General features: G+C 43.5%; 1 protein-coding gene across 1 annotated transcript; it reads left to right on the forward strand.

Moving 5' to 3' along the window:
• The first annotated feature begins 104 nt into the window (after positions 1-104).
• Positions 105-27,991, forward strand: GNB5 (G protein subunit beta 5). The gene is made up of 11 exons (XM_032778612.2): positions 105-414; positions 6,577-6,713; positions 10,177-10,218; positions 11,134-11,210; positions 12,416-12,548; positions 16,356-16,499; positions 21,848-21,939; positions 22,062-22,110; positions 25,231-25,327; positions 26,895-27,061; positions 27,486-27,991. The coding sequence occupies exons 1-11, from the start codon at positions 303-305 to the stop codon at positions 27,495-27,497; spliced, it is 1,062 nt and encodes a 353-aa protein (XP_032634503.1). The 5' UTR covers positions 105-302; the 3' UTR covers positions 27,498-27,991.

The following is a 27,991-nucleotide window of genomic DNA, read 5'->3' on the forward strand; positions in this document are numbered from 1 at the left end:
TGAGAGCCCGCAGTGCTGGTCTCACGCAGTTCTTGCCGGGGCGAGGAGTAGCCAGCCCTGCGTCCAGGTGTCAGCACGGGGCTGCTCGCGGCGCATGGGGCTGGGTCAGCAGGTGCTGGCTGCAAACAGCGGCACGAGCCGCTAGCCTGGCCTTGAACGTCAGCGTGCAAGGGGGGCGGGGGGAGCCCAGTGCGGTTCCTAGGCTCAGTTGCTCAGGCGGCGGGAGCTGCGGCAGCATCCCTGGAAGCCGGGCCCTCAAACCCCTCCTCCCTGCCTCTCTCCCTGCTTCCTGCCGTGCAAAGATGGCAACCGAAGGGCTGCATGAGAACGAGACCCTGGCGTCCCTGAAGAGCGAGGCGGACAGCCTGAAGGGCCGGCTGGAGGAGGAGCGGGCCAAGCTGCACGATGTGGAGCGTGAGTCTGGAGAGGGGCACGGCCTGGACTGCAGCGCAGCCTCCCTCCGGGGGGCATGAGCTGCAGGGGGCCAGGGGTGCAGCGCGGGCATCCGGGGCGCGGTCGGGCCGAGCGGCGCCTCCAGCGCGCGTTCCCAGCATGGTGCAGGTGCTGGATCCCGGGTTCCAGCCGTCCGGGCACGCGCTGAGCGCGCCCCCCCGTGCGGACAGTGGGCAAGCGGCGCGAGCGTCCTTTGCACCCCGTTACCCTGCTGAGCGTTGGGCCTGAGCCATTCCGCGAGCTCCTCTCGTGCGCCGTGCCGGGGGAGCGGAGCGGAGCGGCGGCCGCTGCTCAGTGGGTGCTGTGATTCAATAGCATCACTGGGTCTGACGCTCACGTTGGTCACGCTTGGTGGCGGCTGCAGCTGGAGTGAAATCCTGGCCTTGGAGTCGTGGGGAGCTTTCGACTGAGCCGGCATTTCATCCCTGCGGCGTGGCTCCAAAGGAGATCATTGCCGCGTTCAAAAACCCCAAACCTACCCTAGCTCTGATCTAAAACATGACAGTAGTTCAGGTGTCAAGTCATCGACATTAATCCGATGTGTAAGCAAGCTCCCTAGTCACTGCAATACAGATAAATGATCATGCATAATTTTACACCACCCTGCCTTTTACTCTGGTTAATGCAAAATAATCTAACCTTGTTAACCTGAAATCCCTGAGATACAAGACACTATTATTCTTATTAATTTTTAATAGTGATATTATTTATTATTTGCTTTTCATTTTTTTCCTACAAATATTAGAGGTATAAATTGCAACATTTTTCTTGTACTATAGAGGTGATTTTGCCAGTAACTTTTGTGGGCTTATTACAACTTTGTTCCTCCTGTCTTTGTTTTTGAAGTCTGTATTGAAAGGGGATACAAACCAATATCTAGTGATTTATGCAGTCACTGTTTCTTACTCAGGGAGAATGGTAGGAGTGAATATATGTAAAATTCAGATTTTAAAAAAAATACACCTGCTAGTTTTCTGTAGTAAATGAGGCATTTTCTTGCCTAAATTTGATTGACAAAACCTATGATAATGTCCTTTTAATAGGGATCATTGAATGGAGATGGCCTCCTTACAGAAATATTACCATAAATCAATACATTCTTGCAGTGTAATTTCTGCAGTATGAGCAATGAGGCCTCAGTTCAGTAAAACATGCTTAAAACCATCTCTATTTAACGAAGCATATGCTTAACTTTAACTGTGCATACTCTAACTGTAGGTCTCATGATGTTTGCAGAATACTCTCCACATGCTTTCGTTTACTTCATAGATCTGTAAATAAATGTTTTCCTGAATTTTGTTTTATTAAGGCTGCGTATTTGCCCAGGGTTTGACTTCCATGACAAAATCTGTCTTTTAACATTTTTCCCCTTTAAAAGTAATTTTTTTTTCACTCTAGTGTGCCCACTACTGAGCAAAATTCCTCCATTATTTTTATAGATTTAGTTCTGTGTTGAGGCTTCTGGTCTCTCTGTGCTTTAAAACTATTTCTAACAGTTATTTCTAATGGGGAAATAAATTAAATAACTTCCTTTTTTGAAATGTAAGATAATGACTGTCACTTTTTGCCATGACAAAATCATGATTTTTCCCATTTTCCCCCAAGACAAACTGCCTGCCTTAATAGCGTTTCCCTTCTTTGTTCAAATATATTTTGAACTGCAGCTCTGTGGAAAAAACGTAAATAGACATCTGAAGTCCTACGCTTTGATTTGATTTGCCTTCTGGAAAACTCTCAGGGTTAATTACACCTGTCAAGGTTTCTTCTCCACTTTGAACTTTAGAGTACAAAAAGTGGGGACCTGCATGAACACTTCTAAGCTTAATTACTAGCTTAGATCTGATACACTGCCACCAGCCAGAATTTAGTGTCTGGCACACTTTCTGTTCCCCCAAAACCTTCCCTGGGGAACACAGATCCAAACTCCTTGGATCTTAAAACAAGGAGGAATTAACCATCCTCCCTCCTTCCCCTCCCCCCCCCCATCTCTGGTTAGTTCAGACCCAAACCCTTGGATCTTAAAACAAGGAAAAATCAATCATGTTCTTAAAAAGAAGCTTTTAATTAAAGAAAGAAAGGTAAAAATTTAAAAATTATCTCTGTAAAATCAGGATGGAAAATGCTTTACAGGGTACTCGGATTCGTATAGACCAGAGGAAACCCCCTCTAGCCTCAGGTTCAGAGTTACAGCAAACAGAGGAAAAATCCTTCCAGCAAAGAAACATTTACAATTGAGAAAACAAACATAAGACTAATCCGCCTTGCCTGGCTATTACTTACAATTTTGAAACATGAGAGACTGATCAGAAAGATTGGAGAGCCTGGGTCTACGTCTGGCCTCAGTCCCAAGAGCGAACAACGAACAAAACAAAAGCACAAACAAAGACTTCCCTCCACCAAGATTTGAAAGTATCTTGTCCCCCTATTGGTCCTCTGGTCAGGTGTCAGCCAGGTTTACTGAGCTTCTTAACCCTTTACAGGTAAAAGAGACATTAACCCTTAACTATCTGTTTATGACAACACCATTTAAAAGTTCAGATTGAAAATATAAACAATTATTTTCTCTATTTGATTCATAGATTTCAAGGCCAGCAAGGGACTGTTATAATCATCTAATCTGACATACCTCCTTTCCTCCCCCTCCCACTTCTCCCCTGCATAACAGGCCAAAGAACTTCACCCAATAATTTCTGCATAGAGCACCATAACTTCTGTTTAACTATAGCATACTTTATAGAAAGATATCCAGTCATATTTGGAATACTAGGGGCCCAATCCTTTACCTTTACTCTCACAAGCTACCTCTTGGGAATAGTCCTGGTCAGTGCAGTGGAGCTACTTGCTTGAGTGAGGGTTGCAAGGTCAGGCCCATAGTTTGCAATAGTGTTTTTACAAATATAAATATTTCCAAATTGTTATATTCCTATGAAGTCTGTAGGGATCAGTGTTCTAAGAGAGTTATTTATGCTAAAACAGCCAGTGCTGCCGAATTTATGTTGCATTAACAGAAAGGAAACACGTAGGCTATTGGCAGTAAAAAGATTTGTTTTATTTGATAAGTTCTGGACACAAGAATTTCAGCCTAGTCTTCCAGTTGCCATAACAATCTCCAGCATTTGTATTTTGATTATATTATTTCAGGATCTTAGTAGATCATGTGATTGGCTTCACTTGAATGGGGGAAGTGTAGTTTTTCAATGGGTTTAGTTGATACTTTTTGGAAAGACTAGTTTGCTTCTAGCCCCTCGTGAAGATCATTTTGTCGTGGACGAATTGTCAGGAATAAATGGGCAGCGATTTCGTTCCTTTGCTGTGTGAGGGTTAGTGTCTTGTAGGGCAGTGTTTGTAGCTAAGAGCATTATTTCAGTTTCTGGCACAGTCTGCAAGGCTGATGTGTTTTGAAAGATGATTACTGAACAGCCAATCTATTAGAAATCAGTTTCAGACTTAGAGAGGCAGAAATTGCTCAGCTGATTGTGAGCCAAAGAGCCATCTTTGTAGGGTACGGATGCCCGTCCTTTCCCTGTGAAGCTCTTCCTAGCTCACGTGCTTTCCCATCACTGCTTAACACAGGACAAAGATTTTAGCTGTGAGTTTTGTGATGCAGGGATCTGTTGACATTGATATAATTGCAATTTAGGGTCTGAGTTACCCACAACTTTCATCGATGGCAATTACAACTACCCAGGGCAATCACTTATCACCATAGGGATTCAACTCAGAGCTCCAGCTCCAGATCACTTGAGCTAAAAGAGGAAAGGCCAGATACAAAATTGCACTGAAGTCAATGGGAGTCTTTCCACTGATTCCAGTATGTTTGGATCAGGCGCTGTCTCTTCTAGCTGATCACAGTGGCTGATATGGGCAACCCACTAGCAACTGACACACACTGAAGCACTGGATCACTTCAGCGTGTCTCTGGTTCAGGCCCTTTTTGGTCTCTGTGCCCCGGGCACAAGGCTGTTTTACAGCACACCCCTTCCTAGGACTCCTACTCCAGCCTCTGGCTCGAGCAGCAGCCCCATTCCTCCATGCTTCTCCTTGTCAGGTGTTTTAAAGGTGATAGAGCCACTAGATCAGGGGTTGGCAAACTACAGGCCACATCCTGCCCGCCAGCTGTTTTAATCTGGCCCTCCAGCTCCCACTGGGGGAGCAGGGTCTGGGGCTTGTCCCGTTCTGGCGCTCCAGTTGGGGGCCACTCCATGTGGCTCCTGGAAGCAGCAGCATGTCCCGTCTCTGGCTCCTATGCATAGGGGCAGCCAGGGAGTTCTGCTCCGCACACTGCCCCCACCCCAAATGCGGCCTCCGCAGCCCCCATTGGCCAATGGGAGCTTCACGGGCAGCGTCTGCAAATGGGGCAGTGCGCAGCAGAGCTGCCTAGCTGCGACTCAGCATAGGAACCAGAGCAAAGACATGCTGCTGATTCTGGGAGCCACTTGAGGTAAGCGCCATCCAGAGCCTGCACCTCTGAGCCCAACATCCTGCCCCAGCCCCGATTCTCCTCCTGCCCTCTGAATCCCTCGATCCCAGCCCAGAGCACCCTCCAGCACCCCACATCCCTCATCCCCAGCCCTCCCCCTCCCCCTGCACCGCAACCCCCTGCCCCATCCCTGATCTCCCTCCTGCCCGCCGAACCCCTTCGTCCCAGCCCAGAGCACCCTCTAGCACCCCAACCCCTTCATCCTCAACACCACCCTGGATCCCGCACCCCCCAGCCGGAGCCCTCATCCCCTTCCGCACTCCAACCCCAGTTTGGTGAGCATTCATGGCCTGCCATACAATTTCCATACCCAGATGTAGCCCTCAGGTCGGGCCAAAAAGTTTGCCCACACCTGCACTAGATCCACATAAATGCATCTACAATGTCTCCTCCTGTTACTCTGGTTATGTGGGGCCAGCACAGAGTCCTGTTGCTCCTGTGTGAAAGGAGGCAGCATGTTCCTGCTGAGCCCTTCGTAGAATGAACATCACTGGGTCAGAAACAAATTAGTGTTCTCAGCTGATGCCTCCCCCACCCCACCCCAGACAGCCTCAGCATGAGGCTTCAGGGGTGCAAGATAGCTTTGAACTGTGCCAGTTGCAGTGGGATGGATTTCACACTGAGGTGCCTTTGCATGTTCATTTTTACAGCCATGTCTTGTTGGAAATCTAAGATTATTTATAGAAACAGCAGATGGAAACTCTGCTGAGAAATAACTTAAAACATTGTGAGAACTCCAGCTGGAGGATTTTACTTAGGATTCTCCACAATGAATAGAAACTGTTTCACAGAGTCATATGTTTTTAGAAATAAAACACTTGCCATTATTCAAACACCAATCAGGTGAAGTGCAAAGGCTTTGTTACGCTGATGCAGGTTAATGTCATAAGATACGATGCTGTCACAAAAACTGCTCAGCCACTCAGCTCACGCAGGGGCGCATAATGGCTGCGGTTGGCACACAGACTTCCCAGGGCTTCCAGTGGGAATTCTGAGTGCAGATCAAACCTCTGAAATGACTGAAGTCCAGTACCTATAGCACCTTGAGGTCAGAGCTGCCACATTAAAATGTCCTCACATTGCTGGGACTGAAATTATTTAAAAAAAAACAAACAAAAAAACCCTTTTTATAACACTAAAAACACTTTCTGAGGATTTTAGAACCACAACAATAATTTGAGACACAACAGTGCACTAAAAAGCGAGATCTCCAAAATCTTATGACATTGTATATAATTTTTCAAACTTTTTTTAAAATTCTGAACAAATGTAAAAAGTCCTAAATAATGCAGATGAATTTTTGTAAAATAAACACCCACATACAACCTTCTTCCCCCAAACAAACAAAACCTGGTATGGCAGATGTTTTGATTTGATGGCATTCCCTAAGGTCTCATCTATTTCTAATAGCTATGCTTCAATGAAGAATACTATACATGTGGTGGTTAGATGTGCTTCAAGTGAATTTCGAGCCTGATCTTGCATTCACTCACCTGACTAACTACTCACCTGAATAGACTCATTGTGCTACCTGGAATTACTCATGTGGGTAAAGTCACTCATGGGTATTAAATGTTTGCAGGCCCAGGGCTTTAACATGGAGCAAACATTTGGTGATTCTCTTTACGGTTAATTCTCCACAGTTCATCAGGTGGCGGAACGTGTGGAAGCGCTAGGTCAGTTTGTGATGAAGACCAGGAGAACTCTGAAAGGCCATGGTAATAAAGTCCTCTGCATGGACTGGTGCAAAGATAAAAGACGAATTGTGAGCTCTTCCCAGGTGAGGAAATTTGTAGGTGCTATTCAAAGTCAGTGATAGCCAGGCACAACTCTGATCGCTACAGTAGATAATGTTAACTGGAAATGAAATCTGCATTTAATCTAAATGCTTTCATGATGCCTAAAGGATTCTTTTAGTAACACATTTGTTCAGAGAACACAAACCAGACTACCTAATAAAGAATATAATTCTGGTAAGCATCACCACACCTATTGGAGGTGAGACCTCCTTAAAGACCTCTCATCTATTTTTCATACAGAATTTTTCCAGAGTATGTTAGCAGTATTACAGCAAGCTGGTTTGGGATCAGATGCATCTTATTCTCTCTGGACAGTCAGTATGCAGCACTTCACCCCATCATTTGAATTAACATATGAAGAGAGAGAATTGGGATGGAGAGATCGGAAAACATTCTGATTCTACTCAAAAGGTCTCAGTGTGATCTGTGAACACGAAATCCTTTCTGTGGTCTGGAAGATGGATGTGGCCTTAAAAATAAACAACCCTCAGCCAGCCAGCTAGAACTATTACAAATATTTGGACATTTTGATAAAGTCATTAAGTCTGTTTGAGATCAGTCTTATGTCACAAAGTTGTACAGAGGAATGGGGGAGGTATTGAGATAAAAGCCTTTCACTTCTAGGTCACTGGTTCACATTCAGAATGGTAATGGCTGGAACTTGTTACATCTGACGGCTGTTCATTGGCCTCTATGAAATGAGTTGCTGGTCTCAATCTACCGCCAACAGCAGGGGTCAGCAACCTTTCAGCAGTGGTTTGCTGAGTCTCCATGTATACACTCTAATTTAAGGCTTCGTGTGCCAGTAATACATTTTAACATTTTTTAGAAGCTCTCTGTATAAGTCTATAATAGATAACCAAACTACTGTTATATGTAACGTAAACAAAGTTTTCAAAATGTTTCAGAAGCTTTATTTAAAATTAAATTAAAATGCAGACCTTATCAGTTTAGTGTGATCCTTCCCCTTGATTTTCCTTGCGGAGTTTTCCAATGACTGGTGGCACAAATTTGGATACTTTAAGCTGCACACAGGCTTCTAAGTGATCAGTTGTTAACCGGCTGGAACCCCAGATCAGCAGCTGAGGTGAGTGGAGCTGGCGGCTGGTAGGGCTGAGCAGGGCTGGAAGCCTGGACCCTGTCTGGCAGGGGGCCTGTGCTGGAACTACAACCGGAAGCAAGGTGAGTGGGGCTGTGGCGGGAACCCCAGCTGGCAAGGGGCCAGCAGCTGGAACCCCAGAGCGGGAGCTGAGCAGGTCAGCCCACCCCCGCTTTGGGGTTTCAGCTGCTGGCTCCTGCCAGCCGGGGTCTCAGCCCACTGCCAGCCTGGGGTTCCTTCACCGAGGACAGTAGCAGGTGCTGAGAGGGACCGGTGGTGGGACCCCAGCTGGCAAGGGGCCAGCAGCGGGAACCCCAGAGGAGCAGTGGGCTGAGCTTCTCTGGAGTTTCGGCTGCTGGCTCCTGCCAGTCTGGGGTTCCTTACCCCAGGCCAGCAGCAGGTGCTGAGTGGGACCCCGGCTGGCGAGGGGCCAGCAGCAGGAACCCCAGAGTGGCAGTGGGCTGAGCCGCTCAGGCCGCTACCGCTCTGGGGTTTTGGCTGCCAGCTCCTGCTAGCTGGGGTCACAGCTCGCTGCCGGCCTGGGGTTCTATTCCCCCAGGCCAGCAGCGGGTGCTGAGTGGGACCGGCAGCAGGACCCCAGCTGGGAAAGGGCCAGCAGCAGGAACCCCAGAGTGGCAGTGGGCTGAGCCGCTCAGGCCGCTACCGCTCTGGGGTTTTGGCTGCCAGCTCCTGCTAGCTGGGGTCACAGCTCGCTGCCGGCCTGGGGTTCTATTCCCCCAGGCCAGCAGCGGGTGCTGAGTGGGACCGGCAGCAGGACCCCAGCTGGGAAAGGGCCAGCAGCAGGAACCCCTGAGCAGCGGCGGGCTGAGAGCTCAGCCTGCCCTTGTGCCAACAAAAATAGGCTCACTTGCCACCTTTGGCACGCGTGCCATAGTTTGCCGACCCCTGCCCTACAGGCTAGAATAGGATATCTGCATCACAAACCACCATGAGAGTTACTGCTGTCTGGCACCATTCTTGGAGACCAAAGATTAAACATTTAGTAAGCTATTTTTTGAAGTGAAAGTGTCAGTGTATAGCTATGAAAGCAAAAAAGAGAGGCTTTATTCCACCTTAAAATATGTGTCCTGAAAAAAAACACACCCAATGATTCTATGAACCAGTCTGGGGGTTCAGGTGTTAGCACTGCAGACACGTTGAGGTTTGTTTTCTCTTTGATGGCACTTGGATCATTTCGTTTTGCATTTTTTTTTAAACTTCTATTTTAAGAAATTAATGAGCCCAGGGACAATAACAATATCTAGTTGCAAACAAACACTTCATTCTTCCCAAACTGCAATGTTAACGGATATTATGCCAGCCAAAGGTAATTGGCATCAACACACAGACAAGGTGATTATACAGCACACTATTGATTGCATGGTCGTTCTTGTTAGTAGGTCACTTAAGTGGGCAACTAAAGGTTAAGTAAGAGTAGTAGAAAAAAGGGGAGCAGAGAAAGGGTGGAATGGGAAAGGAAGATAGTGATCTGAAGAGGAGGTGTAACTGAGAGGATAATTATGAGCTGGGATAAGTTCATAGGAGAAAAGAAAGAGAATAAAAATTCATCCAGGTGGTTGTTTCTTGAGAAGATGATCTCCATGATAAGTGTTGAGGACAGCTCCTTCCTTTCATTTAAAGGCTCCATCTATCCTGTGAGCCACTGCCTGATTCCCCTACTCACATACTTATGCTAGTGCTCAGCAAGCTAGCGTGAGTGTAAGTAGCAGTGTAGCCATGGTAGCATGGATTGGGGCATTGGAGACATGGCTGAGCTGTGTCAAGTACGTACCCACCAGTTTCAGGCAGGTGTGTACTGGGAATGGGTAAGCCATGCCACTGCTACCACTGCCTGTGCTACTGCGTTTACACTGCTATTTATCCTCACACGAGCGCTCACTGAGCTAGTGCAAGTTGATGTATAACCCCTAGCTCATAGTGTAGACACAGCCAAAGAGGGAGGGTCTTGCTCTCTCTGCAGGCTAAGGAAAGGTCTTTTAAAGAGAGTCGTAAGTGCTAAGACTAATTTTCCAGAGGCACACTGGAGCAAAGGGTATCTGTCTCCACATACGCCTTTTAGATTCCATTTGGCCATCAGTGTGAGGGGGATGGTGCAGTGTCATTTTGCATTTACAGAAATAACTAGCCTAGTAATGCGGTGTCTCTGATTCATAGCGCACTTCACTGTTGCTAATAGCAGTGTTGGAAAGGTGGTGTGTATTTCCTGGGGAAATGGCATGTGGGGCAGAAGTTAACAGCAGTGCTTTGCCCAGATCTCTGAAATATGGGAGTGAAAGTACACCTTGAAGCTCCTAATTTCTCTCTCCATTGTGTGTTGAATTTAGGATGGAAAGGTGATAGTGTGGGATTCCTTCACTACCAACAAGGTAAGTGGACTTCTGCAGTTTCTGTATATAAAGCCAAATATGGCTGCACTGTGCGGATGTGCTAGAGATGGAAGTGGAAGTCCTTCCCTCTCTATCTTCTTCAGTGCACCAGAGCTCCCGGCACCACTGCCTGGGCACTAAGTGCTTGGCAGTATAAGCTTCCCACATGCTGCTGTCCAGCTGGATTGTAAGCATGTCATCATTCTGGGCACTGGCCTGTGCAGAGCAGGGCTGGTGATGTGCAGACTACACCTGTCGAATATCTGTAGTGAGTACCATGAATAAGCACGTGCCATAGCATAGTTTGACCTCTTGTGTTTTCTCCTGGCTTCTTTAGCCATAATGTCCCCAGATGTTCCTGCATGAGACATGCTGCTCCCTCCCAATGTGGCTCAGGTCTGCATAGCCTTAGCAGAAGCTATAGCTAATAAAGAGTGTCATTGGCATTCTAAAAACAGGCCAGTGCAACATACCTTTGAACAAATGCTGCAATGACCATACAAAATGTGGAGAGTTCTAAAGTAGCTCTTGCAGGTACCCGGCATCTTACACAATTGTCCTGGAGTAATTCACAGCCAGTCACTTTGTGCTGGGAAATAAGGCTAGAGGTACCAAGAAATGCATGACTTGGCAACTGTGGCTTGAGTCTCATCCTCATACATTCTCTTGCTTTCACAATTAAAGTTGATCTTGAATTACAGCTTGATTCTCCACTGTTCAGGTATAGGAGCAAAAATCTGTTTAAAAAATGGGTATGGTTTTGGATCTGTTGTCTATTTCCATGAAATACAGTGAAGGGTCATGACAGCATTTGAGCAATTTCGGCCTCTGTGTGGTTATGTTAACACCAATTAGTGACATGATAATATACTCAGAAGTTGATTCTTGAGATGTAAGGAGAATATTATGTTTCAGGAACATGCAGTGACTATGCCTTGTACCTGGGTGATGGCATGTGCATATGCCCCATCTGGATGTGCCATTGCTTGTGGGTAAGTAAAAGCTCTTGCAACTTCTTAAATTAGAGGAGCTATGACCTTGTGTCCCAAGTAAATGTAACTTATGGAGCTGGGGGAATATTTTAAAATGTTGGCTCTTCCCTTCCCCTCTCCTCCCACCCTTTCTTCAAGAATGCTTTAGAATTTGGAATCTTAGGAAAAAGACTTGATATTTAGTAGTTTTAGCGGGAAAAAGCAACTATCCAATTTAATCAGATGAGTATTATTTAAAAAAAAATCTTTATATGTGGCCGTCTTTACCCATCACTGGAATTGATTGACAGCTTAACAAATACTGACAGTGATATAATTTGGATGCTATAAGCCAGTGGTTCCCAAACTTGTTCCGCTGCTTGTGCAGGGAAAGTGCTTGGTGGGCCAAGCCGGTTTGTGTACCTGCCGCGTCCGCAGGTTCGACCGATCATGGCTCCCAGTGGCCGCGGTTCACTGCTCCAGGCCAGTGGGAGCTGATCCAATATGCAGTATGGTGTCAAAGGGAGTTTCACAGTATGTGCAGATAAAGGGCATGTAGGGCCTTAAGACTGTATTAAGTTATGTGCAAATTTAGTACACAAAGAAATTGAACTGCTGCTTTTTGTCCTCTCATCATTAGATCATGGAACATCAAATGTTAAATACTTTATTCCAAAGAATCCTTTTTCAGCAGTGCAGTCATTATTTCCACTGCCTATTTTCAAGTTATTTTGAAAGTATTATTTTTAAGCCATCAGTTGCTGTATGTCTTTTTCCATAGAAGATGTGCCAAATTCAATATGTTGGATAAATGGTAACATCAATGTAATTCAATAGAAAAATGGCAATTTGACTTTATTCAAAAGATTAGCTGCAAGCTTACTACTGGGTCACTTGTCAATAAATGTTAGATGGACTGTGGTTCAGTAAAAAGCAGTTTATTAATTAAATACATGTAATAAATACTAGGGACTAGGTCCTCAGTCCCACTTCCAGCTGTTCAAGCAGTACAAAATAGCCATACATTTGCCATAAAGAAGCAGCTGGGGATTCCCTTAGCATATGGGAATCCCAGGTGGTGTAATGGAATGGAAATCTACATTTGTAAGGATTTGGTGTTGCAGAATTTTTAGTATATTACACCCTTACCTTTGTTTCTCATCCCACTTTTTCTTGTCATTAATGTTTTCTCTCTTTCTCTCTTTTTTTTTAATTCTAAACTCTAGTGGCCTGGATAATAAGTGTTCTGTGTATCCACTGACATTTGATAAAAATGAAAATATGGCTGCAAAAAAGAAATCTGTTGCAATGCACACAAACTACCTGTCTGCCTGCAGCTTCACTAATTCAGACATGCAGGTAAATACATTCAGGTTCCGCATATAATACAAAACCATGAGCTGGATTTATAATTGCTGATTCAGGGAGATGCAAAGTACTCTTCCTTGCACCAGAATACCAGTGGGATATTCACATTCTGTGCAAGGCAGTGGTTCCTGCTAAAAGGACAGCATCCGTCTCTGCTGGAAGCTCCATAAAAGCTCTTGCTCACAGAGGCTGTAAGTAAGGATGTGCTAATTCAGATTTTATATATTTATCAGATATATACATCTGGTGAGCTGAAACACAGAGAGACCAAGTAACTTGCCAAAGATCTCACAGGTATCCTATGGCAGAGTGGGGAATAAAACACGTCTTCTGAGTGCCAGTCTGGTGCCTTAGTCACAAGACCATCCTTCCTATTTAATAAATAAACCCCAGCTCCTGCAAGATCATGAGAGTATGTGGGCTGAAAGAATCCAAGATAATCGTCTATCCCATTCTGGTTTTAGAATTTAATTGATGTTATGCTTATTATATACTGTCGTAGCAAAATAAATGGGAAGAGGTGGTATTTTCATTGTTATGTAGGCTATGAAGTCTGGATAGAAAAGATACGCTTGTTTCCTTGGCTATTTACAGAAATTTACAGCTCTTCCTAAGGAAATATCAGCTAGGATTGCTTCCATTTCAGGACATGAGCTATCCAAGAGTGAGGTGTTGTTTGCCATTATGTGGTTTCAGTAATGAATCTGAGATGCTGATTCAAGTCTATTGCCATGGAAACAGAGGAAAGTCAAGGATCTACCCAGCGTGCTCTAGTGTACTTAATTGTGGCCTTACAATGCAGGAGTCCGGTATGATTCAGGCAGAGTAAACATGAAGTCTGTATTATTAGGTGGACTGTTGTTTGTGAACTACAAAAATAGTGTTTTGCTTTCCTGGTTATGCCTGTGTGAACCAGGACTTCTTATTTTTGTAGGTTTTTAGTAGTCTCTTCATAATCAAGGAGTGAAAAAAGCTGAGTTTTTCTTTTACGTTCATGTAGAGTACAATAGGTATTATAGATAGATATAGATACAGTAGATATTATTGTATTGCTATTTATCATTTGTGTAGCACCAACCATATCCGTAGGTGCTTTAGACAGACAGCTCTGGAGGAGCTCTGACCCAAAGAGCTTAGTCTAGCTATACAAGATATTGAGTAGGGGATCAATAGGTGTTTATGTTTGGAGTGATATTTTGTAGTGCCGTTTAAAATATAGCAGTGAAAAGAAGAGAGAGATCAGTAAATTCAACCCAAGCTGGCCATACAGCTCTCCTTCAGCATGCTGGTTGTTGGGAAATAGTCTCCATTTCTGGTATAATGACCCTGGGATAAAATTACTTTTAAAACAATTAGGCTATGGTGTAAAATGTGCATAAACAGTGCCAAGCTTTTCTCAGTACTACTTTTTGGTTAAACATTAGTCATTTGGATGCACTGAACAGCTCCTTTCCTCTTGGGACACATCTACAATGGACTTACTCCCACCCATGGCATAACCCCAAACATGACTGGAAGGCCTCATCCTGCCAGGAGCTGAGTACATTATGTTAATAACAAGGAAAACCGCTTATCACTTTGTGGGAGACACAGGAGCAGGCCCTCACATGCAGCAATGTGAAAACCATGTTGCCCCGCTCCAAGCCAGCTGCACACACATTAGTCATATCAGTACTTGGGGATCTCCAAGCCAGCTGCACACACATTAGTAATTTCAGTACTTGGGGATCTCCAAGTATTTTACATGCAGAGGACAGACAGATGGTAGAAGAGTTGGGAACTGAACTCAGGTACTCCTGAATCACTGTCTATTTCTCAAACCACTAGAGATGCTCTCACCTGTTAATAACTATGAAGCATTTCTAGTCCATTCCAGAGAAAGCAAAAGTTTGGAGTCTTCTGTGAGCCCCAAAATATCCTAGCATTTCAGCCTTGGTTTCTGTATCATTGTAGCTAACACATTTTTATTACTCAAATGACAGGACTGAATGTGTTTTACCCAAAAGCCTGGTAAAATGCTGCATATTACCACGAGGTGGCAGATGAAGACACTTGATCCAGTGTTTCCAGATTTGCTGAAAGTCTGGAAGGCTAAACATGCTAAGCAAAGTAGATCTTGCACTCAGTGTTTCTGTATAAGAATAGTTTCAACTTGAATTCATAACATTTCCAATGTTATGCTTATTAAAAATATAATGAAGAGCTCTGTGTTAAAAATGAATCACGCCCTTAAAACTTCTGTCTGCCCCTCCCCCTACATATCCTTCTATGCTGCTCATTTGGCTATCAAAATGGGAAATGCTGATAATCTAGCAGCTGACAATCTCAACGTCTCATCCTGAAAGTGAAACTATTCCTCATAATACAAAAATGTATCATCCTAGATGCAAAAAATAGTGAGATGATTTAGGATTCTATCCAACCCTCAATCCCAAAATTTTAGCACATCTCCGCATGCAATGGGGACAGTAGGACCCAAAGCAGACTGTCCTGCAATTTTTACAAACCTCTAAGTGCCCCTGTATCTATTGACAGGTAACCAAATCTGAGCTTTTGCCCAAAATAATTTGTTTATAACCCATGTGTAGCCCTGTAAGTGACTCTCTACTTGCATAATTCTTTTTCCCCTTGGAGTGTGATTCATTTTGGCTTCCAACCACAGCTGACTTCCCTAGCAATTGCTTTACTAAGCATTAAAAAAAATTGGGTATGATCTGTTTCTTCCACTACTTGTCTAGGGAGAGCCACCTTAGCACTTAAGTTGTGAGCCTTGTGATTCCTTGTTTAGTATACAGGACTGAACCATCAGGCAACATTTCAGCATACAAAATTTGTGATTGTGTAAGAGCTGCTGATGGCCACAGGGAAGTTTTGTACAACTGAGGGTCTTCATTAGGATGAGACTAGCTGTTGGCAATGTTCAGTCATTACATGTCCCAATCCAGTCACACATTAATGATTTAGGACGTGATGGACTTGCCACACAATTGTTGGTCTAAGCTCATGTACACAAAAGATGCCTCATTCAAATTATCTGTAATTTACACGGATTTTATTGACTCCAGACCTGGCTGTTTCAGGCAGTAGAATAAGAGGAGCTTAAAAAGTTTGTTTAAATCCACCAACTCTTCAAATAACCCTTTTTGGATTTCAGTTTCATTAATGTGGGCAGACGTACCGATCTGGGGCTAAGAACTTCCTGGCTGAAATGGAAATACCAGCAGATCACAAGCTTGGATGCACTAGCTGGTGTCCCCACAAACAACTGAGAACAGAATTAAGTTAATATTTACTGTGTCTATCACAATATTCTGTTTCCCACCCCACCACCTTCCTTTTGAGAAAACCATGCTGAGCTCCACATTGGTTTACTGACTCCGATCTATTGCACATTAAGTTCAGTAGAATCTCAGAGTTACAAACACCTTGGGAATGGAGGTTGTTTGTAACTCTGCACAAAATATTATGGTTGTTCTTTCAAAAGTTCACAACTGAACATTGATTTAATACAGCTTTGAAACTTTACTATGCAGAAAAAAATTCTGCTTTTAACCATCTTAATTTACCTTGTCAAATCTTTTTCTAAACTTTCTCTTTATTTTTTTAGTTTATGTTTAACACAGCACTGTACTGTATTTTGCTCTCTGCTGCTGTGGTGTGTGGTTGACTGATCAGTTTGTAATTCTGAGGTTCTACTGAAAAATCCAGTACATTGTGCGTGGGAGGCACAACGGTTTCTGAGTGAACCTGAGGCTTTTATGTGATGTTGTACTGTTGCCCTTTTCTCACCTACTGTAGATCCTGACCGCTAGTGGAGATGGAACATGTGCCCTCTGGGATGTTGAGAGTGGGCAGCTTCTGCAGAGTTTTCATGGGCATGGGGCTGATGTCCTGTGCCTGGATCTGGCCCCTTCTGAAACAGGAAATACATTTGTGTCTGGGGTAAGTGGGATTTTTATTTTATGATATAAAACAAGGAATAAAGGAATGTAGGAAAAGGAGAGGTTTGGGATGTTATGTAAAGGTGAGGGTGGGATATATGGGGAGAGACCATACAGAGCAACTAGTCCTGTCACTGCAAGCACACTTCTCAAGCTGGAGCAAATTAACACTCTTCCTGAAAGGTCAAACCCAAACCCTATCAGACTGACTGTAGCGCTGTAGCTAACATACTTAGCAAATGCCACCCTATATTAAAATAATCCATCACATGATCAAAAGCTTCCCATGGTAAGGGGAAAGACCAAGAGTTAAAGCAGTAAAAGTTCATAGAGCGGAAGCTGGTGTAGGCCTTCCATAGATAGGATTCTGGTATGCTGCACATGGCTTTTCACACTTGCCTCCTTTTCTTCACCCTACTCAGTCCCTACTTGGATTCCTGTAGAGAGCTTGATCATCAGGGGTGCCAGAGAGCTGCTCAATTCACCTGGGTGGGGGAGTTGATGCATATGCCATCTTTTTGATAACCCCCTCCCAGAAGCCTGGAGGTAGCTCAGGGACTGGTTTAGCATCAACACAAGTTAGATCATCCATAGGTATTGTAGAGTTGTAGGGCCAGATCTTCATCCGTCACTAAGTGCCCTTTGCCCTTCAGCAGCACTAATGGCACGTTCAGCTACTTTTATTAGGCCATCCAGGATTTATACCGCTTGTTCTCCCATCTCCTCAGCCTAGGGGAATATCAGAGAGGGGATGGCAGAAATGGGAGGGAAGCACACCGTACTTCACCTGATTCTTGATTGGTTGCTAGGGGAGTGCTCTGTCCAGCTGCACAACTGAGTTATGGTGGAGGCTGTTTTGACATCATGTCAGGTATTATATTAGGGAGGCATAAAGGTGTCTTAGGAATTGTCTTCACCCACTGCTTTAACTAAGGACTTGTCTTCACTGCAAAGTTAACTTGAGTTATAACTTGAGTGTTGTTCCTAACTCGAGTCCTGTTCTCACTCACAAACCCTTAACTCTAGTGTGATGGTGCTTTCAACACAAGTTGGCTGGTCCTTCAGGGGGTACAGGCTACAAGTCAAACTAGTACAATTCATCAGCTGCTAACACGATCAGTCTGTAGTGTAGATGCAGGCTGGCTCCATTTGAGTGCTGCTAGTCTTCCAGTGCCCATAAAGGACAGACGGGTTCTCTCTCACAATTCATAAGAGAGAGCCATTAAGCTCACTACAGTGCAGAGAACGACAGTATGTGACTCCAGAAATCTTCATGCCACACAAGAGTGTGTGCAGCCCCAGTGTGGACACAGCAGCTCAAATGTTATTTCACAGTGTGGCTGCTCTCATTTGAGCTAGCCTAACTCAAGTGGAGTAATTCAAGTGCTGGTAAATCAAGTTAACTATGCAGTGAAGACGTACCCTATATTAGTTTGACACTGGTATAGTTAAAGTGGTACAGCCCCCTAGTGTGGGTGCAATTATTTTGGTGTAAAGGTGCATATACCAGGATAGCTTTTCCCATAAATGTAAGGGATTAAGCTATGCCCATATAATCATATTTACATGGAGGCAACTGCATGCATAGGAAGGGCTGACTAGTTTTAACGGTTGAGCTAAAAATAGTGTGTAGACCAGGCCTTAGAGTAACCTCTGCGTTTTCCTGCTGAACTATGCAAAGTTTGTCCTCAGTATTGAACCCTTGGTTTCAGTACTCAACACCCTTTTAATTCTGCTAAAAATGAATATCCTGCTCCGTGTGGGGTAAATTTTATCCCTTTAAAGAACCTGTCTCCAGAATCAGCACCAGAAGTGTGTATGTGAAGAGCCAGGTTGCGCATTGTTCTTGCATCCCAAACTCTTGTAGATGTCAGTGAGAGTAGTGGGCATGCAAGGAATGCAGGGCTGGGCCCTGAATGTGAGTGGGTTTTGAAATCCAAAATGTTCCCTTTCCAATGTATTTCCTTCTCCGGGCAGAGCATTAATTATCCGGTGCTTTGGTACCAGAAGGAAAGTTCTTCCATTTAAATAATGACATAAATGAAGAATTGTGATTTAATTTCACAAGAGATTTAAAAGAGAGAGGAATGGATCATGAGGAGACTGTTTAGTTTAACCACCAATTATGTCTTAAAAATAAATAATGCATATACACAGTCTACTGAGCAGGAATACACTAACTAAGCAGTAACCCACAGTAGGATGGGCCTATAATATGTTCACCACATGGTGACTATGGAGACCTGAACAGAAAGGAAGGCAGAGTGCTTTCCATGCCAAGTCTAGTTTATTACCCTCTCTTCTCATGTTACTGTTTTCATAGTTCTTTAAATATGATTTCCCCCATCCCAAAAATTTGAATTTTTTTCTTGATCACTGATTTGCAGATTTTTTTTCTATTCTTATTTGTATCACAGTAGTGCCTAGAGACCCCACCTGAGATCAAGGCCTGATTATGCTAGGTTTGTGCGCTCTCGTAGTAAGAAATGGTCCCTGCCCCGATGAGCTTAGGCTATGCCTATACTACAAGCTAGGGGTGTGATTTCCAGCAGGCATACACAATACTTATGCTCGTTCAAGTACAAACAGTAGGACAGCCGCTGTAGCCTGGGTAGTGGCGGCACAGCTTAGCCATGCTGAGTATGTACGTGGGTTTGTTCACTGCATGGCTAAACAGGCACCGCTGGCAGTGCTATCATGGCTACATCACTATTTATGTGCAAACTAGCTGTCATCGAGCTAGTGCAAAAATGTGTACGTGAGCAGGGGATCTTGCCAATAGCTTGTAGTGTAGATGTAGCCGAAGCAGGCAAGCCTGACAAAAGCTGGGGGAGAAACAGAGGCAGAGATAAGTGAAGTGATTTGCCCAAGGTTGTCACGCAGCAGGTCAGTGGCAAAGACAATCTCCCAGGCCAGTGTCTTCTCCGTGAGACCATTGTGGGCCTGACCCTGTGAGGTGTCGAGTACCTCTTAGGAGTGGCTGGGTGATCTCAGTGGGAGTTGCGAGTATAGTCAACCTTTCCCAAGTCATGCTCTGCACCTTGCAATAGCAGGCCCAGTTGGAAAATTCTTTACACTCTTTTTCTTGTGGGTATGTTTAATACCAAACTAGCTATTAAGCAAATGGCTTCAGAGCCATGGATGGAGCTATCCCTGGCTGAGATTATTGCAATTGTTTCATTTTTTAGTTGAGGTCATTTGAAGAATGCGCCATAAAATTTGAACTAAGTAGTAATTTTTTATATCAAACATGTTAAATGATGAGTCAGTGCAGGAGTTTAGTGGCATGGTGGGAACTGCAGAATACAACTATGGAAACAGCATTAGGGCAGCAGCACAGGGCACCAGAAAGTGATTTTTAATGTTTGAGGAGAAGGTGGCACTCGGCATGAACAGCCCTGGGCTATGGCTACTTGAGAGTTGATTTCCAGCCTGCTGCTGCTGCACTGCATCTCCACCACTGGTAGCAACTGTAGGAGAGCTGGTAAGAAACGGCCACTGGAGATTCAAACATCATGTTGTGTAATCCTCTAATTTTGGCTGCCTCTATTTTTGGGCCTCTGCTATATAAACTGCTAGGGCTTGACTGTTTTGAGATACTGACCTTTTGCAGCTCCCATTGACTTCAGCTGGAGGTGTGGGGTGCTCAGCAGCTCAGAAAATCAGGCCCTAGTGCAGGGGTGGGCAAACTTTTTGGCCCGGGGGTTACATCAGGGAATAGAAATTGTATGGCGAGCCATGAATGCTCATGAAATTAGGGTGGGGGTGTAGAAGGGGGTGTGGGCTCTTGGATGGGGCTGGGGATGAGGAGTTTGGAGTGTAGGAGGGTGCTCTGGGCTGAGACTAAGGAGTTTGGAGGGTAGGAGGGGGATCAGGGCTGGGGCAGGGGTTGGGGTGCAGGAAAGGGTACAGGCTGCAGCTGCGGGTATAGGCTCTGGGGTGGGGCTGAGGATGAGGGGTGCAGTAGGGTGCTTTGGGTTGGGATTGAGGGGTTTGGCAGGGAGGATAGGGATCAGGACCGGGGCAGAGGGTTGGGACATGGGGAGAGACTCAGAGGTGCAGGCTCTGGGTAGCGCTTACCTCAAGTGGCTCCTGGAAGCAGAGTTATGTCCCTTCTCCCACTCCTACGCAAGGCGTGTCCTGGAGGCTCTGTGTGCTGCCGCGTCCGCAGGCACCGCCCCTGCAGCTCCCATTGTCTGTGGTTCCTGGCCAATGGTAGCTGCAGGGGCAGTGGTAGTGGAGGCCCCTGGCTGCCCCTACACATAGAAGCCAGGAGTGGGGGAGGGGAGAGAGACATGCTGCTTCCAGGAGCTGCATGACACGGCCCCTGACCCTGCTCCCCAGCTGGAGCGCCAAGCAAGCCCCAGACCCCGCTCCCCAGTGGGAGCTCGAGGGCCAGATTAAAAGGGCTGGCGGGCCGGATCCGGTCTGTGGGCCGTAGCTTGCCCAGCCCTGCACTAGTGGTTTCTAAAACTGGGTGCTCAGACTTAGAAGCCACTTCTGAAAATCTGGACTCAAGTGACTTGCCAAAGGCCACGCAACGAGTCGGCATTAGAGCCAAGATTAGAACTCGGGAGGATCCTGACTTTCAATACTATGTTCAACCACCAGTGCTGTCCATATAAGAAACAGGAAACCACTTTCTTACCTGTTGTAATGCAGTGTAATTAGACAGTAAGTCTTGTGCTTCTTGCGATTATTAAACTAGTGTTCACAACAAGAGAACATTTCCTGGGGAAGAAAGGAAGGAAATGAATGGGACAAAGAATGAAAAAGATAAAGACAGAGTGGCTGAGTAGTTTAACTGAACAATTGTTTTGCGGCCTGTAATTCTCCAACAGCTCATTTTACATACTGCAGGGGAGTATTCTACCTATCTATCTAATCGTAATGTATTTATTCCAGAAAGTTTCAGAAACAACTGCAAGGTTTTTCTGAACAATCTTACTGCATCTTCTGCCAGACCCCTAGGGGTAAAGTTTCAGGGGGTCTCTGGCCCATCTTCTGTGCTGTAACATTTACATGCATAACTGAATTGCAGGTGCAAATCTGAGTGCTGGTGCCTCCTTCTAATCAATTGCAGGTGCCAAACAGGCAGTAGGTGGTGCCAGTGCTCAGATTTGTTCCTGCAAATCTTTGTGTGCTCATAAAAGGGGGGAGCAAGTTTCAGACTTTCTGAAAATATAGCCTCAGTGTCTGGAAGCAGCTTTGCTAAAGTATATCCTTTCAGGAGATGTGAGATGCAGAGCTTAGTTAGGATTGAAAGGGAGTGTTTAAATCTTATGTGGGGTTGATTTCACCTGTGTGAATTGGTGTGTGTATAACGGGGGTAATTATTTCTCTTTTTAGGGATGTGACAAGAAAGCAATGGTTTGGGACATGAGATCTGGACAGTGTATCCAGTCATTTGAGACTCACGAATCAGATATCAATAGCGTTAGGTCAGTGCATTTCTGGCAGAATACTTTTGCAATAGCGTAATATTAAGCTATGTGTTGATTTTATTTCTGAAACCCTACTTCATTTGACTAACATATTATTGTACTCTTTTTCCTCTGCACAGATACTACCCAAGTGGGGATGCTTTTGCCTCTGGCTCTGATGATGCCACAGTAAGTTCATTCAAGAACTTCATTTGGAAAAGATTTGTTAAGTCTCATATCATAAATCCCTACAAAGAATGGGGCAAATTCACAGCTGACATGAAGTGATTTTATTAGACCCAAGTTATTAATATGTAGATATAGGGAAATGCTTGCAGAATTCCTAGCTGGCCTTTGGAAGATTTTGGTTGGGATGATTTCTGTGTGAGATCTTTCAGCAGGGTCACTATGGGAGGCATACAAGGAGTTTCAAAAAGATTTTTAGGCAAATACTCAAACTCCCTCCATTAATGTGCCTGTAAAATTTGCAGTCACATCTGTTTACACAAGCAAACTAAATTTGCATGTGCTGCTGTATGCCCCCCCGAGTTCTGTAGGCACATAAATAGTGTCCAGCTGAAAATTTTCCCCTTAAAACCTTCAGCTGACTCTCTGCCATTTTAAATTGTGCTCCATTCTTGGGAACTGCTAGGAGGGCTTAACTCCTTCCCCTCTGTGGCTGCTCTAGGATCTGGCCCAGATCCTCTGGTGAGGCCAGATGATACAGAGCATAAGTCCCAAGGATTGTGCCAAAGGTAGCTTTAAGCTGCTGCTCTGTGTGGGCCAGTCTGTCAGCACTGTGTCAGTCTAATGTACGCTGGGCTGTAACAATCATGAAGGCACAAAAACACAGGCAATATTTAGCACTGCACCAGTCTACTTCTGGAGTATAGACTGTCCAACTTCCAAGTGTTCATGTGGAGAGTGATTGATGCTGTATCCATATGTGTGTTTGTACTTCACTCAAATTTATGTTCTCACTTCAGAGAGAAATTCTTAAAGAAACTAACTTCAGCTTTACCCTCTGAAAAGTGGTGAAATATGACAACCCCATCATGAAGTATCAGCAAAGACAGGATATGGGTTGGATATGGGTTTTTAAGCACCAACTCACAGTTCTCTATCCCTTGATGTAAAGGAGTAACTCCAGCAGCTAGTAGCATTAGTAGGCCATTATCCTCTATTTAGTGGTGGATTCGGACTCTGGAAGTCTTCAGGTTAAGACTGGATGCTTTTGTGAAAGGTATGTTTTAGCCACACAAGTTAATAGGCTCAATACAGGAGAAACTGGATGAAATTCAATGGCCTCCATTATGTAGAAGGTCAGACTAGATGATTTAATGGTTCCTTCTGACCTTCATATCTATGAATAAGACCCTAGGAAAGGACATGGCACATTAAGTCAGCATGTTACATACAATATACTGTTATTCCATAAGGATCCAACATGATCTTCATCTGCAGTCAGTGGGTCTCCATATGGGTACAAAAAATCAGAATCTGGGCTGAAATTTGTCAGACTTCAAAGGGGGATCTTCAGAAGGAATTTGGAGATGTTTTCTGTTTGCTCAAGCATTACCTTTAAGCTTGGGTGGGACGCAAAGTTCTACTGAAGTACTCAGACAATGTAAAAAATGTTGGGCCTAATCCAAAGCTGATTTAACTCAATGGAAACATTCCTATTTACTTCATTGGGTTTGGGATCAGACATTCTGTGTGCTTTCTGGAGAAAATGCATGCTGTTTTTAGAAGCCAAGAGACTGTTATAAATGAATACATCCAGCTGAGAGTACAGTGTATGTTAGCAAAGAGGGGTATCATACAGTAAGCATCTACGTTGTGGAGGCAAGAAAATGGAGAATTCTCCATCACTAAAATTCATATGATAACACACTCATTTTTCAAAAGTGCCGCAAACTATGGCAACTGTGCTATTAGTTAAAAAGCAAAACCGGTCTAATCAATTGTGTGTGAATTCCTCCAAAGTAAATAGAAGAATAGAAAATTCCATCTTCATACTTTGGGGGATGGAGGTGGGTCAGTTCCTCTGACTACTGGGTTGTGTTTTTTTTTTTAAATTAGAAATAGCAAATTGCAGCTTTACATTGAGAATGTTGAGAGCAGCACTGTAAGACTTCTGTCACCCAACAAGAATGCCTGGGGATACTGTGGAACTGAGTGTCCTGAGTGATTGATGGGCTGTCAGAAATGTATGTTGATATAAGGTTTTTCTCACCTGGAATGAACTGACCCATTTGTCAGAATTTTCTGACAGAATTATTCATTAGCTCATAGCGCCAGGAAATGCTGACTTCAAATACCTGGCAGTTTATAACAGGTCTGTGAATAATATAGTCTCTGCTTTATGCACAGACTTGAATATCAGCCACTTTTCATTAGTAAGACTTAATATTAACAACCCCAGCTAGCCAGTGTTTGCTTACACTTAACTTATTAAGGCAGGTTAGTTGAAATACAGTTTCAAAGCACACATGATTTCAGGGCTGAGTAAGTGCTGTTCTCCAGGCTGCTGAAACTTTTGGTCTGAATATAGAAGTTTCCATAATAAACAAGTGAAAGTATATTGGCAAATAATAGAGTAATGGGCATGTGAAAGCCAAAGGCTATAGGGCTGAATGGAAAATTTTCAGCCAAAGGTGTGTGCTTTTTTGATTGGAAAATGCTGATTCTTCTAAATCAAAACCGAAATGTTGTGTGGAAATGTATTGATTGTGGTTCAGCTTTCGTTGGGAAGCTTTCTCGGGTCTAGGATGGAATTTTCTGGAATTTCCCTCTCTGGTTTCTCATGAAAAATTGTGAACATTGTTTTTCGTCCTGATGCAGAATGAAAACAAATTCTGAAAGCTTCCAATTTTGTGTGAAATGGAATTCTTGTTTTCTGGCCAGCCCTAAAAAGCTGTACCCACCCTCCAACTGTAAACACACAATGAAGCAGGAGGGCACTCTGGAAGAGCTGTATGTATATACTCTAAATTCAGGAACACACAGTTCCTCCCTATGTCAGCATAGAGAGATGATTTGAGGAATGGCCAGTTGATCACTCAGTTTAGGCTAGTCAGCCTTAGGGCCTTTAGATCACAATTAGGATCCAGATGTCTAAACAGCCTGTGTAGTGATCCCAGGTACTCTTATAGTCCATGGGCAGAAGAGCAGAAGCTGCACGGCCATTCCACATCATGCCCACAGGGTTGGAATTCCCCTTCCTCCTCATGCTTTGGACAGGGTGAGGGGGCAGCAATTGGGGCTAGTCCTTAGTGATGAACATATGCTGTTTTTGCTTAATTCCAGTGTCGTTTATATGACCTTCGTGCAGATAGAGAAGTAGCAATTTATTCCAAAGAGAGCATCATTTTTGGAGCTTCTAGCGTGGATTTCTCTCTCAGTGGTGAGATTTGAATTTCGGGGGATATGTAGTTTTTTGCTGCGGAGAGGCATTTAGACTGGGATGCAGCTGAGGTTGTAATGTGATACTTCTTCAGTTTAAATTGAGAGCATTTGTTATTACAAACAAAAGCTAAATTAAATATGGAAAGAAATTGTCCAGCCATTAAAATATCTTCTTCCTTTGTAAAAGATTTTTTTATTAATTAATGTAATTGGTTATTTTTTAATTTTATCAACAAATAATATGTGGCTATAGGGTAAAATCCTGGCTCTGTTGAAGTCAATGGGAATTTTGCCATTAACTTCAGTGGGGCCAGGATTTCACCCATCATGTTGAAATCCACTTCAAATGCAACTAGAAATAGAGTATTGGTCAATTTTTGTATTTAGGGTACATCTATAAATAGTTCATGAAAGGTTAATAAATGATTAATACAGGTGTCCCCAATGCGGTGCCCTAAGTGCGCCCGTGTACTGGCCGGCAGACAAGCATCTGCCGAAATGCCACCGATAAGCTGCGTCATCCAGAGGCATTGCCGCCAAAATGCCGCTGATTTTTGGCAGTATTTCTGCAGCAATGCCTCTGGATGACGCTGCTCATTGGCGGCATTTTGGTGGTGACGCCTATTGACGTTGCCGCTTGTCAGAGGAATTTCGGTGGATGCTCGTCCGCCACCACGGTCCTCCATGGCTCATCGTCTGGCGCCCTCCAGACAAAAAAGTTTGGGGACCACTGGATTAATAGATGTTATAAGCATGTTACAGCCTGAGTAGTATATGATATAGGTGCTTATAAGCACATGAGCAGAAGTTGCTGTAGGTGGTTATACAAGCCACAGTTGTAAGCAAGATATTAAACTGTTGGACTCTATAACAAGCTATAATAATTGATTAACCATTTATTAAAACATCTGTTTATAACATTGTTTATAAATGGTTACCAAGTGATTAACATACCAAGAATATCATCAGAATATTTTTGTCAAATATTAATTGTTAAAGTGCTCTATTTGCCTTCAGTCTATATCCCTCTTTTGAATTAATCTCTCATCTGTAACAGTTGAAAGATATTGCATGTTTTTAATAAGTGCAATCATGGAATGTTTAATACTGTTTTAAAAAATACCATTACTTTTCAGTTGCAGAAGATGGCCTCCACTGGTCAGCTATTACTGGCAATTCATATCCATGCAGATCCACGATATTGACATGTTAAGCGTCATTTTCTGTAGCAAAGTGGGCACCCAAAAGCTGAGGCTGGACTTGCATGATATTACTTTGGAGTACATAAAGAGTCATTTAATCCAATTTAGAATGAACATATACACCTTTGTGTTGGAGCAACATCCTATAGTGCCCATGAAAGTAGAGTGAGGATGGCCTTGTATTTAAGACATAGGATTGAGTATCAGGAGATCTGACTTCTACTCCTGACTGTGCTTCAAACTTCTTACAAACAGGTTTTGCTTCAGCCAGAAAACCCTCATTCCTCTCCTTTCATTAACTGTTATTACTTAAAGTTTAACCATTTAAGCCATTATTCTGTATAAATGTGATTCTGTTTGCAGGTCGCCTACTATTTGGTGGTTACAATGATTACACCATAAATGTATGGGATGTTCTGAAAGGGTCTCGTGTATCCATTCTGTTTGGTCATGAAAACCGAGTTAGCACATTACGAGTTTCACCTGATGGAACTGCATTCTGCTCAGGATCATGGGATCACACTCTACGCGTAAGGGATTTTTCTTTCCAATAATACAGGGATTTCCATTGGTAAATTCATTATAGAAAATGTCCAGGGGATGCAATATGAAACCAGTTGTTTCAAATAAATTAAAGCCCAGTAATATCTTGGCTACTGCTGCAAACAGTAGATAAGGCCTAAATATTTCCCCAGGTCAAGAATATATTCACCATTAGAAGAAAGTGTTAGCAGAACATTATCACTAAACAATTAAACACTGGGAAATTATGAAATTATCAGTTAAAGTAACTGCTCCACCCTCAACTCTTTTACCATTTAACATAATTCACAAGTTCCAAGAAAAGAATTTGGCTCTCTTGCAAATTAACCAGGCTTTTGTGTAAAACCTATGTGTTTGTATGGAATATAAACTATAATTCTCTAAAGAATTGTTTGACTTTTATCTCAACAGATCTGGGCGTAAGCTGCAATGTTGTTTTCAAATACAAATGAAGATTGAAACCTTGGGCTACAAAAAAAAAGGAGGAAATTTCAGTCTGCAAATGTGAAATGTCCTTTAGAAAGATGTAGCATTTCTACTGTAGTTTCTGTGACTTATTGATGAGTGGCAAATCAAAATAAAACAAACACACAAAAAAAGCTAGGACAACTTGTTAGCCAGGAATAAATTCAGTATATTAGCTACACTATCAAATGTTGTTACTGAAAACACAGATAAACACAACAAGATAATAAAGGTAATCTGCTTTTAACACATAGCAAACATCAACTTATAGTAAAATAAAATGTTTTTAATTCTGTTTTTGAGACTACCTTCCTTTTATTAGAGATAGTTTAGATCATTCTAAAACCAGACTTGTCTGAAATCATCTGTATAATAGAATTTTGTAGTCCAGTGCACATTATGTATTTATTATTTGCAAGAATTGATTTTTTAAAGTAAATTGGAAACAAAAA

The sequence above is a fragment of the Chelonoidis abingdonii genome, chromosome 9 (genome assembly GCF_003597395.2).
Source record: "Chelonoidis abingdonii isolate Lonesome George chromosome 9, CheloAbing_2.0, whole genome shotgun sequence".
NCBI classification, from domain to species: domain Eukaryota; kingdom Metazoa; phylum Chordata; order Testudines; family Testudinidae; genus Chelonoidis; species Chelonoidis abingdonii.

Coding starts and splice junctions, on each gene's coding strand:
- GNB5 (XM_032778612.2), top strand. CDS start 303: ATGGCAACCGAAGGGCTGCATGAGAACGAGACCCTGGCGTCCCTGAAG. Junction 12,549..16,355: donor TCACTAATTCAGACATGCAG/GTAAATACATTC, acceptor CACCTACTGTAG/ATCCTGACCGCTAGTGGAGA. Junction 16,500..21,847: donor GAAATACATTTGTGTCTGGG/GTAAGTGGGATT, acceptor TTCTCTTTTTAG/GGATGTGACAAGAAAGCAAT.